The 14175-nt window shown below is 54.2% G+C and overlaps 1 protein-coding gene across 1 annotated transcript in view; it reads right to left on the bottom strand.

The window, feature by feature from the left end:
* snd1 (staphylococcal nuclease and tudor domain containing 1) overlaps window positions 1–14175 on the bottom strand; it is a 1037556-nt gene that overhangs the window by 135182 nt on the left and 888199 nt on the right. Inside the window, exon 18 of the mRNA XM_086010590.1 lies at window positions 1294–1438. Coding sequence (XP_085866716.1) covers window positions 1294–1438 — 145 coding nt within the window. The remainder of the gene's footprint in view (window positions 1–1293; window positions 1439–14175) is intronic.

Below are 14175 nucleotides of genomic sequence, written 5' to 3' on the forward strand. Positions count from 1 at the left end.
ATCTAGGTCCTAGAGATGAAAGGACAACATTCCAGCTCACTGTGCCACCTAGCCTTTCTGTATGTCTTCGATAGCCTTCTCTGCTAAATATCCCGATTTCCTACACACCTTGTGTTATCTGTTCAGAATACCTATTGAAGCTATTGAGCTTGCTATTGATTGTTTCATTGCTGGCGACCAAATTCCCCCAAGTTCAGTCCCCATTACTTTGCTTACCTCCTTCAGAAAATGAATGCCATCTCCTACAACAATAATTGTCATGGTAGCAGTAAACCTCACAGATCCAATACTGTCTGCTGCCTCCACGATCACAGTTCGTTCACTGGCTACCGTCACAGGCTAAACCAGACTGGCTCGCAACCTCGGCATCCTAGTCAACCCGAGTTGATCTTCTGACCCCATTATCTTCTCCACCATAAAGACTGCCTACTTCCACAAAAAATGACTCTTCCTGTATTGTCTTCAGAACTGGATGCAATGTGCAGTCTGACCACAGCAGGACATCCTCTCATTTATGCTCGACCGATTTGCCGAGACTTCTTAAATCATTTAAAATATATTTGCTTTTTCTCATTTACATGAGTGTATTACTACAGAACAAAACAAAAAATACTGGTCAACAATAAACTCCACATTTCTGGCTGTAAAGGGAAGATAAATATTCCAGTAATGGACGATATATCATATAGAAAGACTTGCATTTGGTGTTGTAAGTCAGTGAAAGATTTCACCCTTGTTGCAATGAAACATTCTTTTCCTACGGACCATCGCCACAGTGCTGCTGTGCCACATCCTTTTCTGTACATTGCATGAAGCCACTTGGTAAATTCTGCCAGTCTGACAGCTGCAGTTAGGAACTCAGTCATGGAAATGAAATAGCAAGTCTAAACTTACAAATGAGAAAATCCTAAAGGAAAACTGCACCCATTATTTAAAAAACTCCAATATGGTGTTTCCCCACTGGACAGGCTTGGTGACTGTATAAACAGCTCCAATACATCCCAAACGATAAATGTATTACAGCCTTCACCTACACTCACAGTCAACTCTGTTTTTCTATTGTATCTGGCTATACTGAAGGAAATAAACATTGTTATACTGTGCATGTTTGGCTCTGCTGGATAAACAGTGCCACAGTTCTCACAGGGCTACCATGGGTTTAGCTTAGCCAAGGGTTTGCACGTTTATTACCACGGCTCAGTCTCTTTCAGCCAAGCGGGTAACATGAAAAGCCCATTGAACAATGCACGGCATCACCACCCCGCCTCGCGCCTCCAGCTGTAGTGTACTGACCAGTCTCAACATCCTGCACATAGAAGTGGAGCTCGTCTGTAATCTCGGTTACAAAGACAGGCTTGTAGTTGGTTGTGCGTTCTTTCTCCTCTGCGACCTGCAGCACCGCTTCTTCCGCTGGCTGCTCCTCATAATTGGACCAGACCTGCAATAGAGTAACGCGGAGGTAGTGAGCAGTGACTCAGTACAACCCGTGGGGAACTTACAGTAATGCAAACTATTACTGGCCCTGTATAAAGAGAGAAAACACTAGAAATGCACAGCAGGCCAATCAGAATCTGAAAGAGAAAGCTGGGATGTTTCAGCTGGGGCCCTTCATCAAAAGGTCCAATATTCCCACTTTCCTTTTTTGTCTCAAGTTATATGGATCTCTTACTTACTGAAACCCAGAAAGATGGATAGTAGTTCTCTGCACTCTAATTTAAGGAAGTGCATGCTTATTTTGAGACTCGGGATGGGACATGGTGATGTAGAGCTATGGTCCCCTTGCTGGTGGGATGCGGGAACTCTCCTACCCCAGTAACAAACACTGAAAAGCAAGAGGAAACAACTTGCATTTGTACTGCACCTCATCACATCTCTCAAATGTCCCAAAGCACTTTGCCTTGTACTTGTAGACAGAATAGCAGCCATTTTGTACATAGCAATGTCCCACAAGTAGAAAGGAGATGAGTGAACCTATTACTGGTGCATTTGGATGAGGGGGCAATGATAGCTGGGACACCAGAAGAACTCACTGCCCTTCTTCAGTGATGACTTGGCATCTTTTACGTTCACCTGAACCACTGGACTAGCCAGGTTTAATAGCAAAATACTGCAGATGTTGGAAATCCGAAATAACAACAGAAAATGCTGGAAAAACTCAACAGGTCAGGCAACATCCGTGGAGAGAAATTTGAGTTGACGTTTTGGGTCGAACCCTTCTTCAAAACTGGAAAGAAAAGAAAATAGACTGACCCCCCCGCCCCGCTCTCTCTCGCTGACCCCCCCGCTCTCTCTCGCTGACCCCCCCCGCTCTCTCTCGCTGACCCCCCCCGCTCTCTCTCGCTGACTCCCCACCGCTGTCTCTCGCTGACCCCCCCCGCTCTCTCTCGCTGACCCCCCCGCTCTCTCTCGCTGACCCCCCCCGCTCTCTCTCGCTGACCTTCCCCGCTCTCTCTCGCTGACCCCCCCCGCTCTCTCTCACTGACCCCCCCCGCTCTCTCTCACTGACCCCCCCCGCTCTCTCTCACTGACCCCCCCGCTCTCTCTCACTGACGCCCCCGCTCTCTCTCACTGACGCCCCCGCTCTCTCTCACTGACCCCCCCGCTCTCTCTCACTGACCCCCCGCTCTCTCACTGACCCCCCCCGCTCTCTCACTGACCCCCCCCGCTCTCTCTCACTGACGCCCCCGCTCTCTCTCACTGACCCCCCCCGCTCTCTCACTGACCCCCCCCCGCTCTCTCACTGACCCCCCCGCTCTCTCTCGCCGTACCCCCGCTCTCTCTCACTGACCCCCCCGCTCTCTCTCACTGACCCCCCCGCTCTCTCTCACTGACCCCCCGCTCTCTCTCACTGACCCCCCCGCTCTCTCTCGCCGTACCCCCGCTCTCTCTCACTGACCCCCCCGCTCTCTCTCACTGACCCCCCCCAGCTCTCTCTCACTGACCCCCCCGCTCTCTCTCGCCGTACCCCCGCTCTCTCTCACTGACACCCCCCCCCCCCGCGCTCTCTCGCCGTACTCCCGCTCTCTCTCACTGACCACCCCCCCCCGGCTCTCTCTCGCCGTACCCCCGCTCTCTCTCACTGACCCCCCCCCCGCTCTCTCTCGCCGTACCCCCGCTCTCTCTCACTGACCCCCCCGCTCTCTCTCGCCATACCCCCGCTCTCTCTCACTGACCCCCCCGCTCTCTCTCGCCGTACCCCCGCTCTCTCTCACTGACCCCCCCCGCTCTCTCTCGCCGTACCCCCGCTCTCTCTCACTGACCCCCCCGCTCTCTCACTGACCCCCCCCTGCTCTCTCTCACTGACCCCCCCGCTCTCTCTCACTGACCCCCCCCGCTCTCTCTCACTGACCCCCCCCGCTCTCTCTCACTGACCCCCCCCGCTCTCTCTCACTGACCCCCCGCTCTCTCTCACTGACCCCCCGCTCTCTCTCACTGACCCCCCCGCTCTCTCTCGCCGTACCCCCCCGCTCTCTCTCACTGACCACCCCCCCCAGCTCTCTCTCACTGACCCCCCCGCTCTCTCTCACTGACCCCCCGCCGCTCGCTCTCACTGACCCCCCCGCTCTCTCTCACTGACCCCCCCGCTCTCTCTCGCCGTACCCCCGCTCTCTCTCACTGACCCCCCCCGCTCTCTCTCACTGACCCCCCCCAGCTCTCTCTCACTGACCCCCCCGCTCTCTCTCACTGACCCCCCCCGCTCTCTCTCACTGACCCCCCCCGCTCTCTCTCACTGACCCCCCCCGGCTCTCTCTCACTGACCCCCCCCCGCTCTCTCTCACTGACCCCCCCGCTCTCTCTCACTGACCCCCCCGCTCTCTCTCACTGACGCCCCAGCTCTCTCTCACTGACCACCCCGCTCTCTCTCACTGACCCCCCCCGCTCTCTCTCACTGACCCCCCCGCTCTCTCTCACTGACCCCCCCGCTCTCTCTCACTGACCCCCCCGCTCTCTCTCACTGACCCCCCCCGCTCTCTCACTGACCCCCCCCGCTCTCTCTCACTGACCCCCCCCGCTCTCTCTCACTGACCCCCCCCCGCTCTCACTGACCCCCCCGCTCTCTCGCCGTAACCCCGCTCTCTCTCACTGACCCCCCCCGCTCTCTCTCGCCGTACCCCCGCTCTCTCTCACTGACCCCCCCCGCTCTCTCTCGCCGTACCCCCGCTCTCTCTCACTGACCCCCCCCCGCTCTCTCTTGCCGTACCCCCGCTCTCTCTCACTGACCCCCCCCGCTCTCTCTCGCCGTACCCCCGCTCTCTCTCTGACCCCCCCGCTCTCTCACTGACCCCCCCGCTCTCTCTCACTGACCCCCCCGCTCTCTCTCGCCGTACCCCCACTCTCTCTCGCTGACCCCCCCCCGCTCTCTCTCGCCGTACCCCCGCTCTCTCTCGCTGACCCCCCCCGCTCTCTCTCGCCGTACCCCCGCTCTCTCTCACTGACCCCCCCCGCTCTCTCTCGCCGTACCCCCGCTCTCTCTCACTGACCCCCCCCGCTCTCTCTCACCGTACCCCCGCTCTCTCTCGCCGTACCCCCGCTCTCTCTCACTGACCCCCCCCCGCTCTCTCTCGCCGTACCCCCGCTCTCTCTCACTGACCCCCCCCCCCCGCTCTCTCTCGCCGTACCCCCGCTCTCTCTCACTGACCCCCCCCCCCCCCCGGCTCTCTCTCGCCGTACCCCCGCTCTCTCTCAGTGACCCCCCCGCTCTCTCTCGCCGTACCCCCGCTCTCTCTCACTGACCCCCCCCGCTCTCTCTCGCCGTACCCCCGCTCTCTCTCACTGACACCCCCCCGCTCTCTCGCCGTACCCCCGCTCTCTCTCGCCGTACCCCCGCTCTCTCTCACTGACCCCCCCCGCTCTCTCTCGCCGTACCCCCGCTCTCTCTCACTGACCCCACCCCCGCTCTCTCTCGCCGTACCCCCGCTCTCTCTCTGACCCCCCCGCTCTCTCTCTGACCCCCCCGCTCTCTCTCGCCGTACCCCCGCTCTCTCTCGCTGACCCCCCCCCGCTCTCTCTCGCCGTACCCCCGCTCTCTCTCGCTGACCCCCCCCGCTCTCTCTCGCCGTACCCCCGCTCTCTCTCACTGACCCCCCCCCGCTCTCTCTCGCCGTACCCCCGCTCTCTCTCGCTGACCCCCCCGCTCTCTCTCGCCGTACCCCCGCTCTCTCTCTGACCCCCCCGCTCTCTCACTGACCCCCCCGCTCTCTCTCGCCGTACCCCCGCTCTCTCTCGCTGACGCCCCCCCGCTCTCTCTCGCCGTACCCCCGCTCTCTCTCGCTGACCCCCCCGCTCTCTCTCGCCGTACCCCTGCTCTCTCTCACTGACCCCCCCCGCTCTCTCTCGCCGTACCCCCGCTCTCTCTCACTGACCCCCCCCGCTCTCTCTCGCCGTACCCCCGCTCTCTCTCACTGACCCCCCCCCGCTCTCTCTCGCCGTACCCCCGCTCTCTCTCACTGACCCCCCCGCTCTCTCTCGCCGTACCCCTGCTCTCTCTCACTGACCCCCCCCGCTCTCTCTCGCCGTACCCCCGCTCTCTCTCACTGACCCCCCCCGCTCTCTCTCGCCGTACCCCCGCTCTCTCTCACTGACCCCCCCCCGCTCTCTCTCGCCGTACCCCCGCTCTCTCTCGCTGACCCCCCCCCGCTCTCTCTCGCCGTACCCCCGCTCTCTCTCGCTGACCCCCCCGCTCTCTCTCGCCGTACCCCCGCTCTCTCTCGCTGACCCCCCCCCGCTCTCTCTCGCCGTACCCCCGCTCTCTCTCTGACCCCCCCGCTCTCTCTCACTGACCCCCCCGCTCTCTCTCGCCGTACCCCCGCTCTCTCTCGCTGACCCCCCCCGCTCTCTCTCGCCGTACCCCCGCTCTCTCTCGCTGACCCCCCCCGCTCTCTCTCGCCGTACCCCTGCTCTCTCTCACTGACCCCCCCGCTCTCTCTCGCCGTACCCCCGCTCTCTCTCACTGACCCCCCCCGCTCTCTCTCGCCGTACCCCCGCTCTCTCTCACTGACCCCCCCCCGCTCTCTCTCGCCGTACCCCCGCTCTCTCTCACTGACCCCCCCCGCTCTCTCTCGCCGTACCCCCGCTCTCTCTCACTGACCCCCCCCCGCTCTCTCTCGCCGTACCCCCGCTCTCTCTCACTGACCCCCACCGCTCTCTCTCGCCGTACCCCCGCTCTCTCTCACTGACACCCCCCCGCTCTCTCGCCGTACCCCCGCTCTCTCTCGCCGTACCCCCGCTCTCTCTCACTGACCCCCCCCGCTCTCTCTCGCCGTACCCCCGCTCTCTCTCACTGACCCCACCCCCGCTCTCTCTCGCCGTACCCCCGCTCTCTCTCTGACCCCCCCGCTCTCTCTCACTGACCCCCACGCTCTCTCTCGCCGTACCCCCGCTCTCTCTCGCTGACCCCCCCCGCTCTCTCTCGCCGTACCCCCGCTCTCTCTCGCTGACCCCCCCGCTCTCTCTCGCCGTACCCCCGCTCTCTCTCACTGACCCCCCCCGCTCTCTCTTGCCGTACCCCCGCTCTCTCTCACTGACCCCCCCCCGCTCTCTCTCGCCGTACCCCCGCTCTCTCTCTGACCCCCCCGCTCTCTCACTGACCCCCCCGCTCTCTCTCACTGACCCCCCCGCTCTCTCTCGCCGTACCCCCGCTCTCTCTCACTGACACCCCCCCCGCTCTCTCGCCGTACCCCCGCTCTCTCGCGCCGTACCCCCGCTCTCTCTCACTGACCCCCCCCGCTCTCTCTCGCCGTACCCCCGCTCTCTCTCACTGACCCCACCCCCGCTCTCTCTCGCCGTACCCCCGCTCTCTCTCTGACCCCCCCGCTCTCTCTCACTGACCCCCCCGCTCTCTCTCGCCGTACCCCCGCTCTCTCTCGCTGACCCCCCCGCTCTCTCTCGCCGTACCCCCGCTCTCTCTCGCTGACCCCCCCCGCTCTCTCTCGCCGTACCCCCGCTCTCTCTCACTGACCCCCCCCCCGCTCTCTCTTGCCGTACCCCCGCTCTCTCTCACTGACCCCCCCCCGCTCTCTCTCGCCGTACCCCCGCTCTCTCTCTGACCCCCCCGCTCTCTCACTGACCCCCCCGCTCTCTCTCACTGACCCCCCCGCTCTCTCTCGCCGTACCCCCGCTCTCTCTCGCTGACCCCCCCCGCTCTCTCTCGCCGTACCCCCGCTCTCTCTCGCTGACCCCCCCCCGCTCTCTCTCGCCGTACCCCCGCTCTCTCTCACTGACCCCCCCTGCTCTCTCTCGCCGTACCCCCGCTCTCTCTCTGACCCCCCCGCTCTCTCTCACTGACCCCCCCGCTCTCTCTCGCCGTACCCCCGCTCTCTCTCGCTGACCCCCCCCGCTCTCTCTCGCCGTACCCCCGCTCTCTCTCGCTGACCCCCCCGCTCTCTCTCGCCGTACCCCTGCTCTCTCTCACTGACCCCCCCCGCTCTCTCTCGCCGTACCCCCGCTCTCTCTCACTGACCCCCCCCGCTCTCTCGCCGTACCCCCGCTCTCTCTCACTGACCCCCCCCGCTCTCTCTCGCCGTACCCCCGCTCTCTCTCACTGACCCCCCCCGCTCTCTCTCGCCGTACCCCCGCTCTCTCTCACTGACCCCCCCCGCTCTCTCTCGCCGTACCCCCGCTCTCTCTCACTGACCCCCCCCGCTCTCTCTCGCCGTACCCCCGCTCTCTCTCACTGACCCCCCCCCGCTCTCTCTCGCCGTACCCCCGCTCTCTCTCACTGACCCCCCCCCCCGCTCTCTCTCGCCGTACCCCCGCTCTCTCTCACTGACCCCCCCCCGCTCTCTCTCGCCGTACCCCCGCTCTCTCTCACTGACCCCCCCCCCCCCCCGGCTCTCTCTCGCCATACCCCCGCTCTCTCTAGCCGTCTCGTTTATGCGCTCCAGTCCTGGAGTGGAGGAACCCATCTCCGTTCACTGAGGACTGGTATGCAAGATGGGAGGATTACGATTTTGAGAGAGAACGAACCTGTTGTAAAACTCTGAATACTGATAGAGCTTTGGCAAATGCACAGATTTGGCAAATGTACAGATTTGTGTATTAAAATTTATATTTTTAAAGCTGTATAATTCTGTAACTGGCATTGTTGGCACCAGAAATACTATTACATTTCAGCACCAATAACCTGCCAAGCAAGACTACAACATTCATATATATCCAGTGAAGTATTACTCCTAAAATTGCCAAGTTCATGAATTTCAGCACGAGTGACTAAGCAGATCACAGCTGCGGTGCGGCAGGTCTTAATGTGGCATTCTTGGTAGCAGAATTACTTCGATGATTATTCTATCGTTAACAATCCAAAAAGCTATTTTATTTAAAGCGAACATTTATATCGCTAGTCTGTACCTGGTTATTGGATTGGAGCGTAGCAGCAGAGCTTCCACAATTGGTACCCATGGCTGTGCGTGGGAGGGGAGGAACAGGAGGGAGATGTGAAAAAAAGTCAGGGTCTCCAGCACCTAAATCCCAGCTTGCGATTTTCGATCATCCAGACTATGACCACCACAGGGGTAACAGGCACAAGCACTCACTGGGAGGGGCTGTATGGAGGTAGGTTAGGAACATAGGAACAGGAGAAGGCCATTCAGCCCCTCAAGCCTGTTCCGCCATTAGGAACATAGGAACAGGAGAAGGCCATTCAGCCCCTCAAGCCTGTTCCGCCATTAGGAACATAGGAACAGGAGAAGGCCATTCAGCCCCTCAAGCCTGTTCCGCCATTCAATGAGATCATGGCTGATCTGCGCTCGAACTCCATATTGGACCATATCCCTTAATTCCTTTGCTTAACAAGAGGCCATCAATTTCTGATTTAAAATTAATTGATCTAGCATCAATTGCCATTTGCGGAAAAGAGTTCCAAACTTCTACCCCCCTTTGTGTGTAGAAGTGTTTCCTAATTTCACACTTGAAAGGTCTGGCTCTAATTTTTAGACTATGCCCCCTAGTCCTAGAATCCCCAATCAGCTGAAATAGTTTCTCTCCATCTACCCTATCTGTTCCCCTTAATATCCTGAGAACTGCAAACAGATCACCTCTTAAACTTCTAAATTCTAGGGAATAGAACACCCTAATTTGTGTTGGACTGGTCACATTGAGTGCATGATGCCCACAAGCCTTTGCCACAAACTGATTTTGTACTAATAATTTCCAATTAACATTTTCAGACTGGATGAAGGAAAGGAGAACAGCTGCTTTAAATTTCAAAAGTAACAGCATACTGCTCCCCTTACAGCTACGACTTCAGATCCACTTTAATACAATGTCCTTGTTAATAAGACCCTGAGGAAAAATGGGAACTATCCTCCATTTGAATCGTGTTCCTCAACATAGTGGATATATTGCAAGAATTCCCACAGCTGGGTGCACGGCGAGAAGCTCCTTCACAACATACACCCAACCCTGCAGGGCACATTCAACAGGGCTTCCCCAGAGAGACCTTCAACAAGACACTGTCCCTGGATAGCTCCAGCCCACTTCCCCTTGATATACACGCAGCTATGTTTCCTCAGAGCTGACTTTAAGCGAATTGTCATCTGCTGCCATCAAACTTGCCCTGTGGTGCACATAAAGCAAGGTCTCTCAGAGGTGAGCTCAGTGAATTTCCTCTTTACATATCAGTTATGTGGCTGTGCATTACTGAAAGGGACTCCCCAGAGATGCTTCCCATGAACTGCTCTTTCCTTCTCTGCTTCTTTTTCAAATCTACTGCAATTTCATAAAAATGAAACCTGCAGGGCATTTTTATGGAACCAAGTTTCCAGATATTGTGGGAAGGTGACACTCTTCGCTTTTAAACCCACACACAAAGCTGACCAGTTCACCCTTTACTTCTGGTCACTAAGTCTGTCATTGAGTGAGAGGTGATGGTTGAGACTGCATGTTTAACAAGGCATTTTGTGTGCGCACATGGGAGCAAGTTAATAGGCCATGAACAGAGGATCAATTTTTAGGGGAGTGCAAGAGGAGGGAGGAAAGGGACACGAGTCCCATCTATCCTGGAATTGTGTTACTGGCTCAGACCAGTCTGGATTTATCCCTGCCCCCGTCTCTACCCCAACCCATCACTACTCCTCTGCTTTCCTACGTTCCATCATCCTAGGTTTAAATGTTCCTTGGATAAGCCCACTGCTTCCCTCGGTAACCCTCTTGGCATTCTCTGAAAGGCCCATAGAGGCACCAGTCACTGCTTCATCAGCAACAACTCCAATTACCCCGCCATTCTATCTTGCCAATTTTCCTGCCCGGCACACCCACTGGGGGCAAACCTTGCCAACCTCATTTCTAGCCTGCTCATCTCACCCACCACTGCCCCTTTGGATTTGTGTCAGTGAATCAATAATCATCACCCCTCTCCATATTTCTTTCCAGAATGTCCATTCACTCGCGATCAAGGCCCTTGCCATCCATGACCTTATTGTCAATGATTGCATTGACATCCTGCCTTTGATGAAAAGTTGACTCATGGGTGACATCACATTGCCCCTTACCAAAGTCACTGCTCCTGTAGATGGATAATATTAACAAAAGGCCTCATCAGGAATTGTGGCACCTCACAGGCCTCCTCATATCAAATCAGACGGCTTAACTGTCCTGCTTGAAATGAGTACATTATGTGCAGTAGAACAGACCACTCAAGCATCAGGGGCATTACGAGTTACTGTGCCCATTAATGTCGTCTCCACGCCAGGTTACCAAATTTATCAGCATTCAATTCAAGGCAATGCCATTTTGTAACTTTTTATTTCACTCCACCTGCCCCACCAAGCTGCTATAGTGGTGGTGTGGCCCTCATCACCATTTAAAGTTCATGGAATTGAAGGCCTAGGACCTGCTTTTACTGTGTAAGGGTTAATATAAATGTTAAATTAAAATTTAATTAAAAAAAATACACACACTTAAAATGAGTTTATGTAAATGATGGCATACTCCGGAGGTACGCCTCCGACAGCAAATTTCAGCCCCTTATCTTCTTTTGAGCACCCCTCTCACGTCTCCATTAAAATTCTCGTCAGCTACAGCCCACCTCAGCCCTACACCAAGTTTCTCACCGATATATCTTCACTTAGCCTCTGCACGGAGGGATCACTAATTCATGATCCTGTCAGCCCACCAAGGATGAGCAAGATTTGTCAGCTCTTACATGAGAATGATATTCTGTCGTCTCTTGATTTAGACCAATCTCGATAGAAAAGGCTCCCCATGCACACACACTGTAAAGCTGTTCCTGATTAGAACATGTTCTACGGCAAGGGGAATGACAACCCTCGAAATTCGGGCTAACTCCACATATGTTATCTCATGCCCAACACAAAAAACTGCTTCCACAAGCAAGCCCATGCTTCCCATAACCTCCAGAGGCCTCTGACAGAGCAGCTAACACTTTGTAGACTGTACATCCCAGGCGACAAACTACAAGTCATAGTTAGTAAGTATAGACAGAAGAACGACAGCAGATTTTACTAGATTACAGAATTTAATTAATTCTCATTTCCTGTGTCAGAATAAAAAGCCTCAAAATCCTGCCCATTCACTGTAGTATTCCTTTATTTGTGATATACAAAGCTTATGTTTGAAATCGAATATTCATGGTGTGTCCTACTAACCCCAGCTCGGTAGCTACCTGAAGCAGCAGAGAATCACCCATTGATGGTTGAGAGGTGGGTAAATGTGAAGGGTTGGCAGGATTACATCACTTATATATCAATCTCATCATCCCCACCTCCAATTCTCCCAACAACCTATTTTGAAACATCCCGACCGATTATCTAACACCGTCACTACTCCTGTAGATGGATAATATTAACAAAAGGCTTCATCAGGAATTGTGGCACCTCACAGGCCTCTTCATATCAAATCAGACGGCTTAACTGTCCTGCTTGAAATGAGTACATTATGTGCAGTAGAACAGACCACTCAAGCATCAGGGGCATTACTGTGCCCATTAATGTCGTCTCCATGCGAGGTTACCAAATTTATCAGCATTCAATTCAAGGCAATGCCATTTTGTAACTTTTTATTTCACCATTTTAAGTTCTTGACACCTTGTGGGTGGTTGGAGGTCCTGCTCCCTTTAAACCATATAAATGACAAGTTATCCACAGCTCCTTCCTTGTACATCCTCGTGATCAATTACAAAGTACTGCAGAGGCCTGGGACAGGAGGGTTAATGGCAATGTGGAAAATTGGGGAGTGAAGGCAGAAAGGGATACTTTAAGGGAAGAAAACCGTAAAAAAGTGAAGCTTGACTAAGAAAGAAAATCTTTTCAAAATGCAACTGTGTTGAATGCGAGTGCATCAGCCATCGCTGGCTGTATAGACCAGCATCAGGTTTTTGCTCTTCAACCTTACCAGAGTAAGGCAATGCATATGGGTACCTAAAACATTCAACTTTAATGAGGATAGAATAGGTAAAGGAGTCTTAGACTCAGTGTGATCAAGCAACAGAATCCTTCCCTCAATTCTATAACATTTCTCTCAATCTTGCAACCTTTCTTGTCTACTTTATTGATACTACTTTGGTCATCGCTTCTCTGTATCTTCCTTAAAGTTCTAAATGCCCCCTCCCTTTGCCCCACCATTGGCCCCACAGTTCCCTCACTAAACCCCTCTGTCTCTCCACCTCCCTCTCTCTCCTCAAACCTCACTTCTTTGACCAAACTTAGATTTACCCCTCCTAAAAATTCCTTCGCTAGCAGTGTCTATTTTTTTTTACCCTTAGCCTCTGTGTTGCCTTGATATGTGTTTCAAGGTTAAAGACACTCTATAAATGCAAGTTGTTTTTCAAATATCAGGGGTACAAGTTAAAAATCATGAAGTCAGGTGTAAAGAGAAGTCAAGTGGTACTTTTTACTCAAAGATTAACAAAGTAGTGAAATAAGTTACCAGAGAACGTGACTGATCGGGACAGTATAAATGGGTTCCAAGTTGCATTTCCAGAGAGAGAGAGAAAGAACATAGGAACAGTAGTAGGCCATTCAGCCCCTCAAGCCTGTTCCGCGCGGATGGAGAGATACGGTGAGAAGGGTAGGTGGGGTTGATCTCTGAAAAAAGGGACAGGGTTGTTGGGTCTAATGGCTCTTTTCCTGGGCCTAAAAATTCTCATAATAAATTGGAACCTTAAGTTGGCAAAAGAACCAGAAGTGAGATGAGAAAGTTACTTTTACACAGAGAGTTATGATGATCTGGAATGAACTGCCTGAAAGGGTGGTGGAAGCAGATTGAATAACAAATTTCAAAAGGGAATTGGATAAATACTTGAAGGGGAAAATTTGCAGGGCTATGGAGAGAGAGCAGGGGAGTGGGACTAATTGGATAGCTCTTTCAAAGAGCCGGCACAGTCATGATGGTCTGAATGGCCTCCTTCTGTGATGTATCATTCTATGATTCTGTGATAATTCTAAGTTGCAGAATCATCCTCGTCACTCCTTTCTAATGCAATAGTGTCACTTAGAACAACGACAACTTGTATTTATAAAGCGCATTGAACGTAGTAAAACGTCCTAAGGCAGCAGCGGAGGCGGCGGTGCGAACCTGCGAGGGACGAGGCTGAGCGGCGGTTTAAAAAAGGGCGCCAGACCAGGTGAGGCCCCACAGCAGCAGCGGTGGCGCGAACCTGCGAGGGACGAGGCTGAGCGGTGATTTTAAAAAGGGAGGTGGGGTAGCATTACTGTTTAAAGAAGGGGTTAACACAATTGTAAGGAAGGATATTAGCTCTGATGATGTGGAATCTGTATGGGTAGAATTGAGAAATACTAAGGGGCAGAAAACGTTAGTGGGAGTGGTATACAGACCTCCAAACAGTAAGGCGGAGGTTGGGGATGGCATTAAAAGGGAAATTAAAGAAGCGTGCAATAAGGGCACAGCAATCACCATGGGTGACTTTAATCTACATATAGGTTGGGCTAACCAAATTAGTAACAATACTGTGGAGGAGGAATTCCTGGAGTGTTTACAGGATGGTTTCCTGGACCAACATGTCGAGGAACCAACCAGAGATCAGGCCATCTTAGACTGGGTATTATGTAATAAGAAAGGATTAATTAGCAATCTTGTTGTACGAGGCCCCTTGGGTCGGAGCGATCATAATATGATCGAATTCTTCATTAATATGGAGAATGAAGTAGTTGACTCAGAGACTAGGGTCCTAAATTTAAATAAAGGAAACTACGATGGTCT

This window comes from Somniosus microcephalus, chromosome 17 (genome assembly GCF_052327205.1).
Source record: "Somniosus microcephalus isolate GS21.2 chromosome 17, FLI_Smic_1.0, whole genome shotgun sequence".
Lineage (NCBI taxonomy): Eukaryota > Metazoa > Chordata > Chondrichthyes > Squaliformes > Somniosidae > Somniosus > Somniosus microcephalus.